An 18,866-nucleotide genomic window follows, 5' to 3' on the forward strand; every position below is an offset into this window, starting at 1 on the left:
ACCCCATGGAGAGGGTTAGCCTAAGCAGTACCCTGGGGTTGTGCAGAAGGTTGGGGGAACTTGTCCAACAGATCAAGGTCAGTACACAAAAGTTATTTTGCTATTTATAGGTCATTCCATCCATGGTATGATGGAGATAAGCGAGTGAGCCTGCAGACTGATGTCTCCAAATATGGGTGAATGGATCGCTCTGGGTTGGATACTTTCACCTGCATTTACCTGGTCTGAGTTGTACCAAGAGACCAAGTTCTAGTTTCTTCCTAAAAATGGTGGGTTCAGGAAAGGTTGTTTTTCTAGATAATAGATCCTCTTTTCTTCTTTCGGGACCCAACCCTTAGCCACTCTCAGTCCCTGTGACTAGGAGGGATGGACTTCATTTCCCACCCACTTCTGTTCCCATGTCCAGAGCTCAACACCCGACCAAAGCTTGTCCAGTGCTGAGTCTGCAAAGCTAAAGTAATTGGTTTGGGGACAAACTAATGGGAATCAACCTCAAGACTCCTGTTGGAGCTGTGGGGAAGCAGGGGCTCTCTTTGTTGGAGTTGTGATAGAAAGTCCAGAGATAAACCCACGCATCTATGGTCTCCTAAACTAAAACAAAGGAGGCAAGAATATACAATGGACAAAAGACAGTCTCTTCAATAAGTGGCGCTGGGAAAACTGGACAGCTACATGTAAAAGAACGAAATTAGAACATTCTCTAACAACATACACAAAAATAAACTCAAAATGGATTAAAGATCTAAATGTAAGACTGGATACCATAAAACTCTTAGAGGAAAACATAGGAAGAACACTCTTTGACATAAATCATAGCAAGATCTCTTTTTTTTTATTTTTGCGGTACGCGGGCCTCTCACCGTTGTGGAGCACAGGCTCCGGACGCGCAGGCTCAGCGGCCATGGCTCACGGGCCCAGCCGCTCCACGGCATGTGGGATCTTCCCGAACCGGGGCACGAACCCGTGTCCCCTGCATCGGCAGGCGGACTCTCAACCACTGCGCCACCAGGGAAGCCCGCAAGATCTTTTTTGATTCACCTCCTAGAGTAATGAAAATGAAACCAAAAATAAACAAATGGGACCTAATTAAAACTAAAAGCTTTTGCACAGGGGCTTCCCTGGTGACGCAGTGGTTGAGAGTCCGCCTGCCGATGCAGGGGACACGGGTTCGTACCCCAGTCTGGGAAGATGCCACATGCCACGGAGTGGCTGGGCCCGTGAGCCATGGCCACTGAGCCTGCGCGTCCGGAGCCTGTGCTCCGCAATGGGAGAGGCCACAACGGTGAGAGGCCCACGAACCGCAAAAAAAAAAAAAAAAAAAGCTTTTGCACAGCAAAGGAAACCATAAACAAAATGAAAAGACAACCCACAGAATGGGAGAAAATGGATGCAAATGAAGTGATGGACAAGAGATTAATCTCCAAAATAAACAAACAGCCCATGCAGCTCATTATCAAAAAAAACCAAACAACCCAATCAGAAAATGGGCAGATAAAAACAGACATTTCACCAAGGAAGACATACAGATGGCCAAGAGGTACATGAAAAGATGCTCAACATCACTAATTAGTAGAGAAATACAAATCAAAAATACAGTGAGGTATCACTTCACATCAGTCAGTATGGCCATCAACAAAAAATGTACAAAAATAAATGCTGGGGAGGGTATGGTGAAAAGGAAATCCTCCTACACAGTTGGTGGGAAGGTAAATTAGTACATCCACTATGGAGAACAGTATGGAGGTTCCTTAAAAAGTTAAAAATAGAGCTACCATATGATCTAGCAATCCTACTCTTGAGCATATATCCAGAGAAAACCATAATTTGAAAAGATATACATGTACCCCAATGTTCATTGCAGCACCATTTACAGCAGCCAGGACATGGCTAACTGTCTGTTGAAGGAGGAATGGATAAAGAAGATGTAATATACATATACAATGAAATATTACTCAGCCATAAGAAAGAACAAAATAATACCATTTGCAGCAACATGGATGGACCTAGCGATTTTCATACTGAGTGAAGTAAGTCAAACAGAGAAAGACAAATATCATATGATATTGCTTACATATGGAATCTAAAAAAATGGTACAAATGAACCTATTTACAAAACAGAAATAGAGTCAGAGATGTAGAAAACAAACTTATGGTTATCAAGGGGGAGAGGGGGCAGGATGGATAAACTGGGAGATTGGGATTGACATATACACACTAGTATATATAAAATAGATAAGTAAGAAAAACCTACCATATAGCCCAGGGAACTCTACTCAATACTTTGTAATGACCTATATGGAACAGAATCTAAAAAAGAATGGATTTATGTATATGTATAACTGATTCACTTTGCTGTACAGCAGAAACTAACACAACATTGTAAATCAACTATAATCCACTAAAAATTAATTTTAAAAAAAGAGTAGAATAATTATAGTCTCACACAAACACTGAGAACAAAACTGCAATTACTACACTAATGTTAGACAAAGTAGACTTTGGAACAAAGAGTATTATCAGAGATTTTTTAAAATAGTGTTTCACCATAAATGAGATGAAAAGACAACCCTCAAAAGGGAGAACATATTGCAAATGAAGCAACTGACAAAGGATTAATCTCCAAAATTTGCAAGCAGTTCATGCAGCTCAATATCAAAAAAACAAACAACCCAATCCAAAAATGGGCAGAAGACCTAAATCAACATTTCTCCAAAGAAGATACACAGATTGCCAACAAACACATGAAAGAATGCACAACATCACTAATCATTAGAGAAATGCAAATCAAAACTACAGTGAGGTATCACCTTACACCAGTCAGAATGGCCATCATCAAAAAAATCTACAAAAAAAAAAAAAATCTACAAACAATAGATCCTGGAGAGGGTGTGGAGAAAAGGGAACCCTCTTGCACTGTTGGTGGGAATGTAAATTGATACAGCCACTATGGAGAACAGTATGGAGGTTCCTTACAAACTAAAAATAGAACTACCATATGACCCAGCAATCCCACTACTGGGCATATACCCTGAGAAAACCATAATTCCAAAAGAGTTCATGTACCACAATGTTCATTGCAGCACTACTTACAATAGCCAGGACATGGAAGCAACCTAAGTGTCCATCGACAGATGAATGGATAAAGAAGATGTGGCACATATATACAATAGAATATTACTCAGCCATAAAAAGAAACGAAATTGAGTTATTTGTAGTGAGGTGGATGGACCTAGAGTCTGTCATACTGACTGAAGTAACTGTATGCTAACACGTATATATGGAATCTTAAAAAAAAAAAAAAAAAAAAAGGTCCTGATGAACCTAGGGGCAGGACAGAAATAAAGACGCAGACTTAGAGAATGGACTTGAGGACACAGGGAGGGGGACATGTAAGCTGGGACGACGTGTGAGAGTAGCACTGACATATATACACTACCAAATGTAAAAGAGATAGCTAGTGGGAAGCAGCCGCATAGCACAGGGAGATCAGCTCAGTGCTTTGTGACCACCTAGAGGGGTGGGATGAGGGGGTGAGAGGGAGCGGATATGGGGATATATGTATACATACAGCTGATTCACTTTGTTATATGGCAGAAGCTAACACACCAGTGTAAAGCAATTATACACCAATAAAGATGTTAAATAAAAGAAATATCAGGAAGGAAATTAGAAAATACTTTGAACTTAATGAAAATAAAAAGACAGTCTCAAATTTTGTGGGATGCAGATAAAGCAGCACTTAGAAGAAAATTTATAGCTTTAAATGCTTATGTGAGAAAAGAAGTAGAAAATCAATTATCTAAACTTCTGCTTTAAGAATCCTGAAAAATAAGAGCAAATTAAGCCCAAATAAGTATGAAGGAAATGCTAAAGATGAGGTTAGAAATCAATAAACAGAAAACTGACAAACAGTACAAAAAAACTAACGAAGTCAAATGCTGAATCATTGAAAAGTTCAATGAAATTGATAAGTATGTAACTAGACTGATTAAGAATAAAACAGAGAAGAGACAAATTATTAATATCAAGACTGAAATGGGGTCATTATCACAGATATTAAAAATATAAATAAAAATATAATACATGAATATTATGTTCAAATTTATGCCAATAAATTTGACTACTTAGATGAGTTGGAAAAATTTCTTGAAAAACATAAATTACCAAAACTGACTCAAAAAGTTATGGAAAATCCAAATAGACTTATATAGACTAATAAAATTTGTGGGCAGAGACTTCTCAAATAGGATGAAAAAAGCACAAAACCACACGCTGTGTGGTTTTGAAAGACACTGTTAAGAAAATTTAAAAGCCAATTCAGATTGGGAGAAACTATTCACAATACATATTCTTTGTAGCAAAGAAACTATATAAGGAAGCATAAAGAACTCTTACTACAACCCAATGTTTTTAAATTGGGCAAAAAATTTGAACATACACTTAACAAAAGAAGATATATGAACAGCCAATAAGCATATTAAAACATGCTCGAGATCAATAGTTATCAGGGAAATACAAATAAGCCTATACTGAGATACTACTTCTATCCCTCTAGAGTGGCTAATACTAGAAAGACTGACAACATCAAGTGTTAAGTGAGGATATAGAGTAACTGGAACTCTCATACATTGCTATTGGGAATGAAAAATGGTAAATCACTTTAGAACATAGTTTGATAGTTTCTTAAAAAGTTAAACATATACTCTATATAATACTCAGAAGTTCTACTACTAGGTATTTAATCAACATCATGAATGATACTGAATGTGTCTACACAAAAACATGTATCTACACAAAAACTTGTACATGAAAATTCATAGTGGCTTTATTTTTTATAGTCCAAAGCTGGAAAAAACTCAAATTCCCATCAACTGGTGAACACATGAAATGTGTAAATCCATAAATAAATACCACTCAGCAATACAAGGGAATGAATCACAAAACAAGCAACAACACTGATGAACGTCAACAACATTATGCTGAAGAAGACAGATGCAAAGAAGTACATACTTAGGAATCCATCTATATGAAATTTTATAACAAGGAAAACAAATCTGTAGTAAAAGAATGCAAATCAGTGGCTGCCTGGGGCTATGATTAGACACTGGGGATTTATGGGGTAGAGACACAAAGGAAATTTGGGGGAGTGATAGAAAAATAAAATCCAAAGCTGGAGTAGAATGCTTTGTGGCCTCTCCCGTTGCGGAGCACAAGCTCCGGACGCACAGGCTCAGCGGCCATGGCTTACGGGCCTAGCCACTCCGCGGCACGTGGGATCTTCCCAGACCGGGGCACGAACCCGCGTCCCCTGCATCGGCAGGCAGACTCTCAACCACTGCGCCACCAGGGAAGCCCTCTGTTTTTATATTTTAAAAATGACTTCATCTGTTAGAATCAGCAGCTAAAATAAGTTAATATACATAACAATGTTTTAATAGTTGGTTTTTGCAGGTTTACAGAAGCAGCTACTTAAGCTCTGTTTTGCATTTCTGTGAACTGTACACTAGGTGTGTTTCTAGAGATATAAAAAATGAATTAGTAAGAAAGATTCAATCTTGAGTTTCACATAATCCAGGAGAGTTATGTTATGCCTCTCTGGCTGGTAGGTAGATAGGAATTCAAGCTGAGAAGCTCAGAGCCAGTGCAAATTTTCATAAAAATCTTCAGCTAGCCAGTGTATCATAATGCCCTAGTACATTCACTGTGAACTAAAAGTTTCAAATATTAATTCTAAATAACGAGATTTTAAAACAGCTGTGTGTTTAAGTCTATTTAATTCTGGGGAGTTGGAGAAAGAGTCTACGTGATTTACAGAGTCAGATAAACAGAGTTTGAATCCTGCTCTGCCATTCCTGTTTGACCTTAGGCAATTTGCTTATCCTCCCAGACTCAGTTTCCCTTTTGTAAAATGTGTTTTACCTGGCAGGTAACACTCAAAAAATGTTAGTTCCTTTTCTGCCCAAATGAAAGTAGAGTTATAATCAATGTGGTCCTTTGAGAATATTAATCTTTTGACAGGGTACAGAATACCGTGGATAAGAAAAAGAGAAAGGACATAAAATAACCAGTGAGAAGGATTCAGAAGTAAGATAATAATAGCCTGAACTAAGAAGTGGCAATGGGAATTGAAAAGAAGAGATGAATGAAAACATTTAGAGGAAAGAAAACACAGGATTGGGTATGAGAGCTAAGAACAAGAAAAGAATCAAAGATGCAGGCAAGTTATGTGGACTAGAGCAGTGACATGACCACAGCTTGGATGGATGATGACAAATGGTAAGGTGACAAATTAAAACAGTTGTTTCCCAGATATTACAGCTTGTTTTTTCTTAGACCACTTGCCTTTATTTCTTAGAGCAACTGAAACATAGTACAAACTATGTACGTAATTTTAAATTCCCTAGCAGTCACTTTAAGAAGAAATACTTAAAATAAATTTTATTACTGTATCTCACTTATCCCAGTATATCCAAAATATTATCATTTCAACATGTAAACATTAAAATATTAATGAGATTTTGCATCGTTTTTCGTATTTAATCTTCAAAATTTGATGTTGATTTACACTTACAGCACTTTACAAGTTGGAATAGCCACATATGAGTGGCTACCATTTTTGACAGCACAGGCTTAGACTATTAGATACTATAATTAATTTTTCTTTCCAGATGAGAAGGTCAACAAAATGTGGAATACCCATTCAATGTTACAGTCAACAATAAAAAGGAACAGACTACAACATGGATGAATCGCAAATGCATTATGCTAAGTGATCGGACTCAGGAAGCTACTATGTAATTCTATTTATATGACATTCTGGAAAAGGCCAAAATATAAGAATCAAAAACAGATCAGTGGTTGCCTGAGGTTGGGAGTAGGGAGAGGACTTGACTAAATTCACAGAGAAATTTTTTGGTATGATGAAAGTGCTCTGTATCTCAATTATGGTGATGGCTATGTGACTACGCATTTGTCAAAATTCATAATAGAACTGTATAGAGTCATCCCTCAGTATCCACAGGGGATTGATACCACCAATCTAACGTGTGTTGGTAGGATGTGGAGAAATTGGAACCCTTATATACTGCTGGTAGAAATGTAAAAATGGTATAGCTGGTTTGGAAAACAGCCTGCAGTTCCTCAAAAGGTTAAATGTAAGGTTATAATTTACCAATTCTACTCCTAGGTATATACCCAAGAAAAACAAAAACATATATCTACACAAAAACTTGTACATGAATGTTCACAGCAGCATTATCCAAAACAGCCCAAAAGTAGAAACAACCCAAATGTCCATCAACTGATAAACAGATAAATAAAATGTATTACATCCATATACTCTATAAAAAAGAATATTACTCTATAAAAAGCAATGGAGTGCTGATGCACGCTACAATGTTGATGAACCCTAAAAACAATACTTAAAGTGAAAAATGTTGGTTACTAAGTATCACATACTGTATGATTCTACATATACAGAAATGTCCAGAATAGGCAAATCTATCAAGACAGAAAATAAATGAGAAGTTGCCTAGGGCTGGAGGAGATTAGGGGAAGAGGATAGAGGTACTGAGGCTAAAGGGTATGGGGTGACTTTTTGGGTGATGAAAATATTCTAAACTTGAGAGTGGTGATGGTTGCACAACTCTGTGAATACACTAAAAGCTACCAAATTGTATAAAGGGTGAGATGTTTGTGAATTATATCTCAATAAAGTTGTTAAAAAATACTCTCCTAATAATGGGGGAAGAGTTTTTAGTATACACTAACAAAATAACTAAACAATGAAAAGTGGTATCTATGCAAACATGTAACTTATATGTTTTTGTGCATCTTTGGCATTAGATTAGGAAAAAATAGCAAAATTATTACCCTTTCTACTGAAGACAACTGTTGCTGTAATCCATCACATTTCTTGCTTGCTTCTTCAAAAAGAGTTTTATACTTTTCTGTTTGAGACTGTTGCAAATTAATTGTCCGCTGCTGTCTCATACAATCTCCTTCAGAATTTTTCAGTTGAGACTTTAAATCCTGAATTTCATCCTCCTATAGTTATGAAATTATAGATTATATGGAAAAACATACATGATTTGGTATCAAAACATAAAGCAGAAAACATAAAAGAGCTTCGTATGATCTTTGGTGAGATATTTACACCAATTTCACTAAGAAAAACGAGTTACATTCTATTTTCATCCTCAAAATGGAAGACAGATGTTTTATTTGCACTTAATAGCTTACACTTGTAAGTCTAATACACAGCATTCTAATTGCTGGCAAGTATTTAAAATTCTTCAGCTCTGTGAAAATTCAACATCTCAGAATAAAGTTCAGTATTTAAATTTCTGAATTTAAAAGTTAATTGTGAATTATACTTCAATGAAGCTATTTTTAAAATAAAATTGAAAACTACTCCTAAAATGACTTTGAATATTACAGCATTTATTCTGAAAGGTTTTAAAAACTTACCTTTTTATTGCATTCACATACAACATTATCCAATTCCTCCTGCATAACATGGAGTTTGGCCTTCAGAAATCTGATCTGTGCTTCTGTGTCAATTTAATAATAATATTTATTGTCTTTCACTGAATCTAAGATGCCATCAATTGTAAGACAGACTATTATTTTATGAGGGAAAAAAGGCTCAAGATGGGGAGTCTAATAGTCTCTCTAATAGGAGATCCCTGTTTGGGAACACTCAAGACACTACATACCCCTAATGTAGAGGTAAATGAAAAATCCATCCAACAGAAAGGAACTGTTACACTGGAACCAAGTAAAGAAAGAGGAAAAAAACAAAAACTTTTCCTGAGAATCAGAACCACAAGCCAAGTACTCACATAAGTTTGCAGACTGAATTCATACTTACCCAGGTGGTTCGAAACGCATCAAACAGAACTTAAAGTGGTCTCAGATCGGTAATGCCCCCAGGTGTTTGGCAGAAGCAAACACAGGTCTAGCAAAACTGAACTTCAATCCCAGCCATTGTAATTATAAAATGCCACTGACTGTAATACACATCCCAATTTCACAGATGTTAAAATGTAGTGACGTGTCTGAGAAGCAAAAAAACGCAGTAATACCTTACTACCGAAGCTTTCTCCCACAAACCCCTCACGAACATCTACCTTTGGTATTGCTATCAAAAGTTCTTTATTCAATAATATCAGTAAATCTCTGAGGGTTTTAGGCCTATAAAAGTAAATAAAGTAAAAACTGAACTTAGAACTCACTCATAATTCATTCAATCATTCATTAAAAAGATATACATCAGGACTTCCCTGGTGGCACAGTGGTTAAGAATCCGCCTGCCAATGCAGGGGACACAGGTTCAAGCCCTGGTCTGGGAAGATCCCACATGCCGCGGAGCAACTAAGCCCGTGCGCCACAACTACTGAGCCTGTGCTCTAGAGCCTGCAAACCACAACTACTGAGCCCACATGCCACAACTACTGAAGGCCACGTGCCTAGAGTCCGTGCTCCACGAGAGAAGCCACCGCAGTGAGAAGCCCACGCACTGCAACGAAGAGTAGCCCCCACTCGCCGCAACTAGAGAAAGCCCGTGCCCAGAGGCAAAGACTGAACGCAGCCAAAAATAAATAAATTAAAAAAAAAAAAGATATACATCAAGTCTCTACTATGTTCCAGGCATAATACCAATATTACAAGACAAGGTTTGCCCTCATGGGACTTATCTTGAGTAAACACTCTGAATAGCCTCTGAAAGTTATTAGGACAAATTCCACAGAGCACAATACATCTCCACACATACTTCCTGTTTCAAAGCTCTTCTTATGAAGTCCCCTGTTTTACATGGAGCCAATGAACAATGGTTGGCTCTAACCCCACCTAGCTTCTTCCAGCCTCAACTCTCCTTCTAGCTTCTCATGTAACTCCAGGTTAGCAGAGGACAGAAGGGAAACAATAAACTTAAAAGTGTGACGTTTGCAGTAGTTGGTCTCTAGGGGGAAAGAAGGAAGAAGCAATGGGAGAGCATGACTTTTCGCATCTCTTTTTCTCCCCAACTCTAACCCCGGTAGTATCATCAAGGATTTGAGTGCTCTGTCTCTGTTGGTCCACAGCATTAACCTCCCCAACCATCCCACTCCAACTTTAGTCTTATAAAACAGTCTGTGCTCCTAAACTACTTTTTTATTGTTTCCTCCCACACATAACCCAGCCATTCTAGGCAATCATGTGGAATAAGTGAAAGCTCCCCTAAAAGGGGAGACACCTTGGCCAAAGATTCTGAAAAGGGAAGACAGGGATGCAAAGAGGTCATTCAGCAATAAGAATAAAAGCAGTAATTTAAGGTAGTCTGTGCTGGTTCCCATACTGGGAGGAGGACCTTTGTTAACAAGGCTATGGGTGACTGTAAACTGAGGAACAGCCAACATCTGACCATTGCATCCCTGAAGGTATCTTAACAGAGGCATGAAGGTTAATTCTTTGCTTCACTTACCTTCGTTCCTAACAATTAGCCCCAGAAAGCTTGGATAGGTCAGTAAACGTAATAAATGCATAAATGAATTAATCTGCGTTTATGACTAACTAGCATGTAGCACAATAATTACACATGTAAATCGTTGTGATTTTCACAGAATCAGAGAATTTTAAGGGTAAACTTCGTGATCATTTAATACAAACTGCTTCATTTTCAAGTGAAGAAATTGCTATTACAGAGAGGCTAAAGCAGTTTGTCTGAACCTACAATTAATTATAGTTCAGCATTAACTGTTCATATACACTCGACTGTCTTTTTTTAAATTTATAATAGCATAGGTGGCTCCTCATAAATTCAACAATTTTAGAGGCACTACTGGTAACTAACATGTTTCTGATGATCTAGACTAAGTATTATTTTTCTAGCGGTATGCAGAGAATGAATTTATAAGAAAGAAAATAATATTCATTAGAAAATTCATTATTTTACCTGATACTACATCAATAATTCATTTATCCTTTAACATGTGTTGACTTAACACACAATAAAGAGAATTCAGTAACATTAAATGGAAGGAATTCAAAGAAATATGGTTTTTAAAAATTTATTTCAATGTTTTAATTTTAAGCTATGGGGCATTTAACTTATTTGAAAAGTGGTCAATGAAACCAATACCAGAGAGTTCTTTTTTTTTTTTTTTCTTTTCTCTCTCTTTTTTTTTTTTTAGCCACACCACAGGGCTTGTGGGATCTTAGTTCCCCGACCTGGGATTGAACCCAAGGCCACGTCAGTAAAAGCACCAAGTCCTAACGACTGGACCACAAGGGAACTCCCCAGATAGTTCTTTTTAATTTTACTTTTTATAATGGAAAACATCAAACATATACAACAGTAGTGAGATGAGTTCAATGAAACCCTGGTCACCCATGATCCATTTTCAACAATTATTGACTCAAAACCAATTTTATTTCATTAAACAAATGCAAGACATCACTATATTTTCTAAATAATTGTGATATAAGGATAAAAATAAACAAAAAACCACCTACCTGTTCCAATGTCTTCACTAACACCACAAAAAATACCATCATCTATATAATCAGGTAAGCCTTCTTCCAGTTGCCCTTCAATTTTGCTAATTGTTTTTGCAAGAGAAAAGTCTGAGAAATCCTCTGGAATGGCAACATCGCTGGCAGTTTGTACATCAGAGTATTTCAATTTTACTCTAAAAAAACCACATATAGGCACATTATATATTATATACATATAATAAAAAAGGAGATATGACTCCCAGATATGACCTTTATCCAAATAAAAAAGCAGATCAAAATTATTATAAATTTTATGATGAAATCTACAATTGATACTTTCAAGGACTATATTACAAGAGACTTAGTAGACTTTCAGTCTTTATGAATCACACAACCACTGAGCTAGAGGAGGCTTTATGAGGCCACTTAGACATGGCCAGTGTAAAATATTAATAAACAGAAGCCTCAATTTAACAGTCAGCGGACCAGAAGGGGGAGCTCTCACACCCTGAGACAACAGCAGAGCCCCGCGGTGTGAAGGAAGGCTCCTCTTCACTCCTGGCAACAAGTCAGGTAATGAAAAACCTTTGTTTACTCTAGCCCTCCCAACTTCCTTTTTCCTTCTATAAAAGAGTTCTCCTTGCCTTGCTGTGTGCAGACTTGCACGTGGCTCGCCATCATTTCAGACCCTGAGGTGCAATATTCTGCTGATCCCGAATAATCCCATTTTTTTGCTGGAGAATTATGTGTTCTAGGTCAACACTCCCAAACAAGTGAACATCAAAACTAAGAGTACTGAACTTGGCCTCCTAGGTGAAATCCAGCCTGGGGCTTTTAATTTTACATGCTGCTGGAGTAGAACTGTACAATTTGATATCACTCTAGTCATAATTCTGCAAACACTGAAGAATAATACCTCTTAAGAAAGAATTACAGAGTGAACAGTTCTTAGCTCAAACTCATTTTTCCACCTAAAAAAACATATTTTAAGCAGGATCAAAGTTTACCAAAAATTGATTTTTTTTTTCTTTAATGAAGAGAGAAATATGAAATGAAAGTCACTTCTAATGGCGTTGAGGAATGGGCCAGGCCTAATCCATCAAGTTCGCTTCCAAAAGCCTTACTTTTAACCTTTTACTTACTTTAAAGCCTAACTTACTTTTAACACATAAGCAAATGCTTTAGAATTCTTTTGGAAAAAGAACCTTTTATTTAAAAAGTAAACTTGAAGTCTGAAAATAAGATGACCCTTTCCAGTTATGTATGTATATACAGTACTGATGTATGTACAGTACTTATGTATGTAACATATGTTCTCTTCTATCAATTTTAGTTTTATTCTTCCTTATCCTTTCACCCTATTTTTTGTCTCTTTTGTTCAAAAAACAAAAATTTTACTTAGCCAATTAAAAGACACAAGGATTAATAAGAATTCTTCTAGAATTACAATGCAATTATCAGTTTGGGTAAGCAACAGACATAAATTTAACAATTTACTGTGAATTAGAAGCTGGTTGGTACCATCCACTGCAGGTGTGACCCTCCTTTTCTAGAAGGTCTACTATCCTAAAGAACCTCTTGGGTCCCCTTTTTATGCTTAAAGTACTAAAAACAGTCTTGAATTCTTTCTCACCAAAAGCAATAGAATGTAAATTATAACTATACTATAGTTTTATTGAGAGCATGCCAAAATCATTCTGTATCTCAATATATACAATATACAATAATGCATGGTGTTCAAAAAGTATAAGTCTATTTGAGAGAACTAGGCAGAGAAAGACATCTAGGTTCTAGTTTCTGATCAAAGAAAATATCTAGCTAAAAATAACGTTTAAAAAATTTGAAATGTGGCAATTTTGCTTAAGAGAACAATACAAAATGTTCATTAACTGTTGCAAGACATTTCTGATTAGAAGATGTTTTAAATTATTAAATGTGGAGAAGAAATACAGAGTATAATTTTGTATATTTTGGGTATAAAAAGATCTAGAGAAACAGATCTTATTAAGAACAATGATAGTATAAATTATAAAATTCTTAAAAAGTAATACTTTAAAAACTGTACTATACCTTGAATTTGATTTCCTTCCTTTACTTGCAGAGTGTAATTTGTTTTGAACTTTGTTTATTGGATCAACGTTGTTGGTCTTTGGCTACATGAAAAGAATTTAAACGATTAATTAATTAGACTCTAATCACTTGCCAAGGAAGGCAACTGTGTAATACACAGAACTGCTAGATTGCTACACAGAAGAATTCCTATTTTCAGAGAATTAATCAAATTATATTTTAAGGAATCCAAAATTGTATACCTGGAAAAGACCTAGTTATTACTAGGACCAAGAGATTTAAAGACAAGAAAATGAGGCCCAAAGATTCAAGGATGTTCAACTAGTTAGTGGAATGTTAAACTGGATGTTCTGATTCACAGAATTTAATTCTCCTCACCAATTATTCTTCAGATAGGCCTCCACGCATACTATTCCTTAGGTCTAGATTCCCATGGGTAGGGAATTTGTACATCCCAGTGTGCCCAGCACCTGGACTAGTGATCTCTACACACTGTAAATATTTAAATAAATGAATAAACCTTCCCAATCACCTTCTTTGTATATGAATACTTTTCTTTCTCAGATCTTCTATCTAGTGAATTTGGGCTTTGGAGAGAAAACTTAATTTCACTTAGAATTTTTCCAATGTATCTCCAAATTGTTCAGTGAAGTTATGAGACAAAAAAGGACTCAATTCATTTTACAAGCAACATTTCATAAAGACATCCCTTCTGAATATCAAGGCTAATATTCTATTTCTAGCTGTTACTGGAAGGCGTGCTGTGGGCCCTAGGACCTGCTCCCTTCAAGCTAGTGGGAGGCTGGCGGGACTGGTTGCCTCTACCCCATAGGCCAGTGCACTGTCACAGGGTAGAGGCAACCAGGGGTGGGGGAAGGGTGCCCAGCCAGAATCAGCCGGAGTGCACCGGGTGAGCATCCTGGGTCTTGTAAACAACAGGCAAGCCTGGCAAATACGAAAGCATCTTCCAGGGCAGCACGGGAAGCAGGCAGGTTGGGGCTGAAGTGCCCACAAGGGGAGCACGGAGAAGCCCAAGGAAAGGGGGTAGGAAGGAGGGAGAGGAAGCCGCTTGTGGGGTAGCAGGGATGCACATCCAGCTTCGTGAGCCCAAGGGGTGGGGTGCTTCTGGGGTCTGGGTTTCTTTTTCAGAGGGGCTGAGGCCGGCAGAGCTGGCCTGGGGAGCCCTTTGGGGGAGGGCCTGCCTGCCCCTTCTTTCCAGAATGTTGCAGGAGTGACATGTGCCAGCTGCCCACTCATAGGCAGGGGCCCTGGAGTTCTTGTGACTCAGGAAAAGCATTTTAAAGAAAACACCCCCTACCCTACCTGCAATAAACACAATAAAAGTGAGAATAATAAATACCAAAAAAAGAGAGAAAAATCTAAAAAACAACCTAAATTCTACAGAATATAATCACATTCACAAAAAGTTTGATTTCTTACCTTAGTTTCTGAACGTAAATCAACTGTCCCTTCAGACAATAATGGATGTCTACAGAAAAAAAGTAAACACCATATGTTAATAAATGATACTAAACCGAGACATATTAAAACTAATTATTAATTAATTAATTGTAGTTTGGATCTCAGTGAAATTACATACCATCTGTAAGTCCTTAGGCAATCTACTGAACTTCTCTAAGCTTCAGTTTCCTCATTTTTTAAAATGAGAATTAAATGAGATAAAATAGGTAAAAGGTTTACATTGTGTCTGACTGGTATAAGCCCCCAATTATTAGTATTTTATAACTTACCTTATTCTTTAAATTATAGATTTCTAATACTTACACGTAAAAAAAATTATATAATAACAGATCCACATACACTCTCCAAGAAAAATGGCATTCTCCCGATTTCAAGCTATTATATAAAGCTATAGTAATCAAAACAGTATGGTATAGGCATGAAAACAGACACATAGATCAATGGAGCAGAATACAGAGCCCAGAAATAAACTCACTCATATAAGCTCAATTAATTTATGACAAAGGAGCCAAGAATATACAAAGGGGAAAAGATAGTTTCTTCAGTAAATAGTGCTGGGAAAAATGGACAGACACGTGTAAAAAAAAAGAAAGTGGACTGTTATCTTACATCATACACAAAAGTAAACTCAAATGGATTAAACATTTGAATGTAAAACCTGAAACCATAAAGCTCCTAAAAGAAAAATATAGGTGGCTAGCTCCTTGACATCAGTCTTAGTGATTATTTTTTTGGATTTGACACCAAAACCAATGGCAACAAAAGCAAAAATAAACACATGGGACTACATCAAACTAAAAAGCTTCTGAAAAAAAAAAAAAAAGCTTCTGCACAGCAAAGGAAAGCACCAACAAGACTAAAGGTAACTTACTGAATGAGACAAAATATTTGAAAATCATGTATCTGATAAAGGATTACTATCAAAAATATACTTAAAAAACTCATAAAAGTCAATTAAAAAAAAACCAACAAACAATTGGATTTAAAAATGGGCAAAAGTGGAAGAGACGTTTTCCCAAGAGGACAAATAGATTGCCAACAGATGCATGAGAAGAAGCTCAACATCACTAATCATCAGGGAAATGTAAATCAAAACCACAATGAGCTATCACTTCACACCTTTAAGAATGGCTATTATCAAAAGATAAGAGATAACAAATGCTGGCAAGGCTGTGCAGAAAAGGGAACCCTTGCACACTGTTGGTGGGAACATAATTTGGTACACCCTCTATGGAAAACAGTATGGAGGTTCCTCAAAAATTAAAAACAGAGCGGGGAGGAGTCAAGATGGTAGTGTAGAAAGACGCAAAGTTAGCATCTCCCTACAACTAGGGTGCCTGCCGACTGCTGGTGGGGGACTCTGACCCTTGAGATGGGAGGAACCCCAGAGTGAGCTGGTAGGATGTAGGGGGACAGAGGTGGGAGGAGAAGTGGAGGCCAGACAAGATCGGTGCCCCTGAGTGCAGGGAGATCACGAGAGGCAGCTGGGAGGGACTCTCCGGGAAGAGGAAGAGTGGGAGAGGAGTGGAGAGCGATCACCTGGCCCACTCAGGCCAGGGAGCCTGCTGAGCTCCCAGGCCGATCCCCTGCCCTCCAAGCCCCCTCCAGGCTGTGTGGGTCCTTGTGGGCATAGGAGGAAGGCCAGGGAGATCAGGAGAGGCAGGTGGGAGGGGCCTTGCAGGAGGCACCCTGCAGGAAGAGCAGGAGAGGAATTGATGGCATTTGCCCCACCCACTTGGGCCCAGGACACCTGCTGGGCTCCCAGGCCAATCCTCTGCCCTCCAAAGCCCCACTCCAGGTCACGTGGGTCCTTAGGGGCATAGGAAGGAGGCCAAGGGGAGAACAGTAGAGGCAGGTGGGAAGGGCCCTCCAGGAGGAGCAGAGGGCAACTGCCCCGCTCACTTGGGCATGGGAAGCCTGCTGAGATCCCAGGCTGGTCCCCTGCCCTCCAAGGCTCCCCATTCCCCGCCTGGCCGCGTTGGTCCTGGGGGCATAGGAGGGAGGCCGGGGAGATCAGGAGAGGCAGGCAGGAGGGGCCCTCCCAGACCCCAGACTGGAGGAGCAGGAGAGGAGAGGAGAAGAGGGTGTTTGGGCTGCTCAATCGAGCTCAGGAAGCCTGTTGGGCTCCCAGATGAGGTCCCCCACCCTCTGAGATCAGAGGTGGGGGTCATGCCTGGGCCCCTTCTGTTCCTTGAACCTAAGCCCCCCCCTCAGCCCCCAGGGCCCTTTCCAGCCCTGTGGGTCCTGAGCACTGGCCCTACCCACTGCTCAAACCTCACCCTTGCTTAGTCCCTGCTTTCCACAGCCAAGGCCTTCCCCCCCAGTTTTTTTTTTTCTTTTCTTTTCCCTCCTCCTCTTTTTACTATTGTGGTACTGATGTACCTTCTGGTCGTTGATTCATCTATATATATTTTTTATATTCTTCCTAACATATCTGTTAGTTTCCTAGTCTGATTTTATCTTTTACTTCGTTATTGTTCTTTTTTCTTCTTTTCTGCCCCAGGTGGCTTGTGGGATCTTGGTTCATGAACCTGGGGTCAGGCCGAAGCTCCTGTGGTGGGAGCTCTGAGTCCAAACCACTGCACACTAACAGAGAACCTCAGACCCCAGGGAACACTGATCCGAGTGAGGTCTCTTGGAGTTCATCATCTCAGCATCAAGACCCAGTTCTACCCAAAAGCCTACAAACTCCAGTGTTGGAAGCCTCAGGCCAAACAACGAGTAAGACAGGAACACAATCCCACTAATTAAAAAAAAAAAAAAAGGAACAGCAAAAAATATCACACAGATGAAGGAGCAAGGTAAAAACCTACAAGACCAAATAAATGAAGAGGAAATAGGCAAGCTACATGAAAAAGAATTCAGAGTAATGACAGTAAAGATGATCCAGAATCTTGGAAATAGAATGGAGGCATGGCCTGAGAAAATACAGGAAATGTTTAACAAAGATCCAGAAGAACTAAAGAACAAACAAAGAGAGATGAACAACACGATAACTGAAATGAAAAATACACTAGAAGGAATCAAGAACAGAATAACTGAGGCAGAAGAATGAATAAGTGAGCTGGAAGACAAAATGGTGGAAATAACTGCCGAGGAGCAGAATAAAGAAATGAGAATGAAAACAACGGAAGACAATCTCAGAGACCTCTGGGACAATACTAAACACACAAACATTTGAATTATAGTGGTCCCAGAAGAAGAAGAGAAAAAGAAAGGGTCTCAGAAAATATTTGAAGAGATTATAGTTGAAAAATTCCCAAACATGGGAAAGGAAATAGTCACCCAAGTCTGGGACGCACAGAGAGTCCCATATAGGATAAACCCTAGGAAAAACACACCAAGACACATATTAATCAAAATAACAAATATTAAACACAACAAAAAATATTAAAAGCAACAAGGGAAAAACAAATAATAACATACAAAGGAATCCCCATAAGGTTATCAGCTGATTTTTCAGTGGAAACTCTGCAGGCCAGAAGGGAGTGGCAGGATATACTTAAAGTGATGAAAGAGAAAAACCTACAACCAAGATTACTCTGTCCAGCAAGGATCTCATTCAGATTCAATGGAAAAGTCAAAAGCTTTTCAGACGAGCAAAAGCTAAGAGAATTCAGCACCACCAAACCAGCTTTACAACAAACACTAAAGAAACTTCTCTAAGCAAGAACACAAGAGGAGAAAAATACCCACAAAAACAAACCCAAAACAATTAAGAAAATGGTAACAGGAACATACATATTGATAATAACCTTCAATGTAAATGGATTAAATGCCCCAACCAAAAGACACAGACTGGCTGAATGGATGCAAAAACAAGAGCCATATATATG

General features: G+C 38.4%; 1 protein-coding gene across 3 annotated transcripts in view; it reads right to left on the bottom strand.

Annotated features, from left to right (window-relative positions):
* Window positions 1-18,866, bottom strand: part of TEX9 (testis expressed 9) — a 205,797-nt gene that overhangs the window by 41,250 nt on the left and 145,681 nt on the right. For all 3 annotated transcript variants that reach the window (XM_079912289.1, XM_079912288.1, XM_079912287.1), the window contains 5 exons: window positions 14,989-15,037; window positions 13,549-13,631; window positions 11,497-11,672; window positions 8,470-8,552; window positions 7,873-8,046 (listed from right to left, as the gene is read on the bottom strand). In XM_079912289.1, coding sequence (XP_079768415.1) covers window positions 7,873-8,046; window positions 8,470-8,552; window positions 11,497-11,672; window positions 13,549-13,631; window positions 14,989-15,037 — 565 coding nt within the window. The remainder of the gene's footprint in view (window positions 1-7,872; window positions 8,047-8,469; window positions 8,553-11,496; window positions 11,673-13,548; window positions 13,632-14,988; window positions 15,038-18,866) is intronic.

This window comes from Stenella coeruleoalba (genome assembly GCF_951394435.1).
Source record: "Stenella coeruleoalba genome assembly, chromosome: 2".
NCBI lineage: Eukaryota > Metazoa > Chordata > Mammalia > Artiodactyla > Delphinidae > Stenella > Stenella coeruleoalba.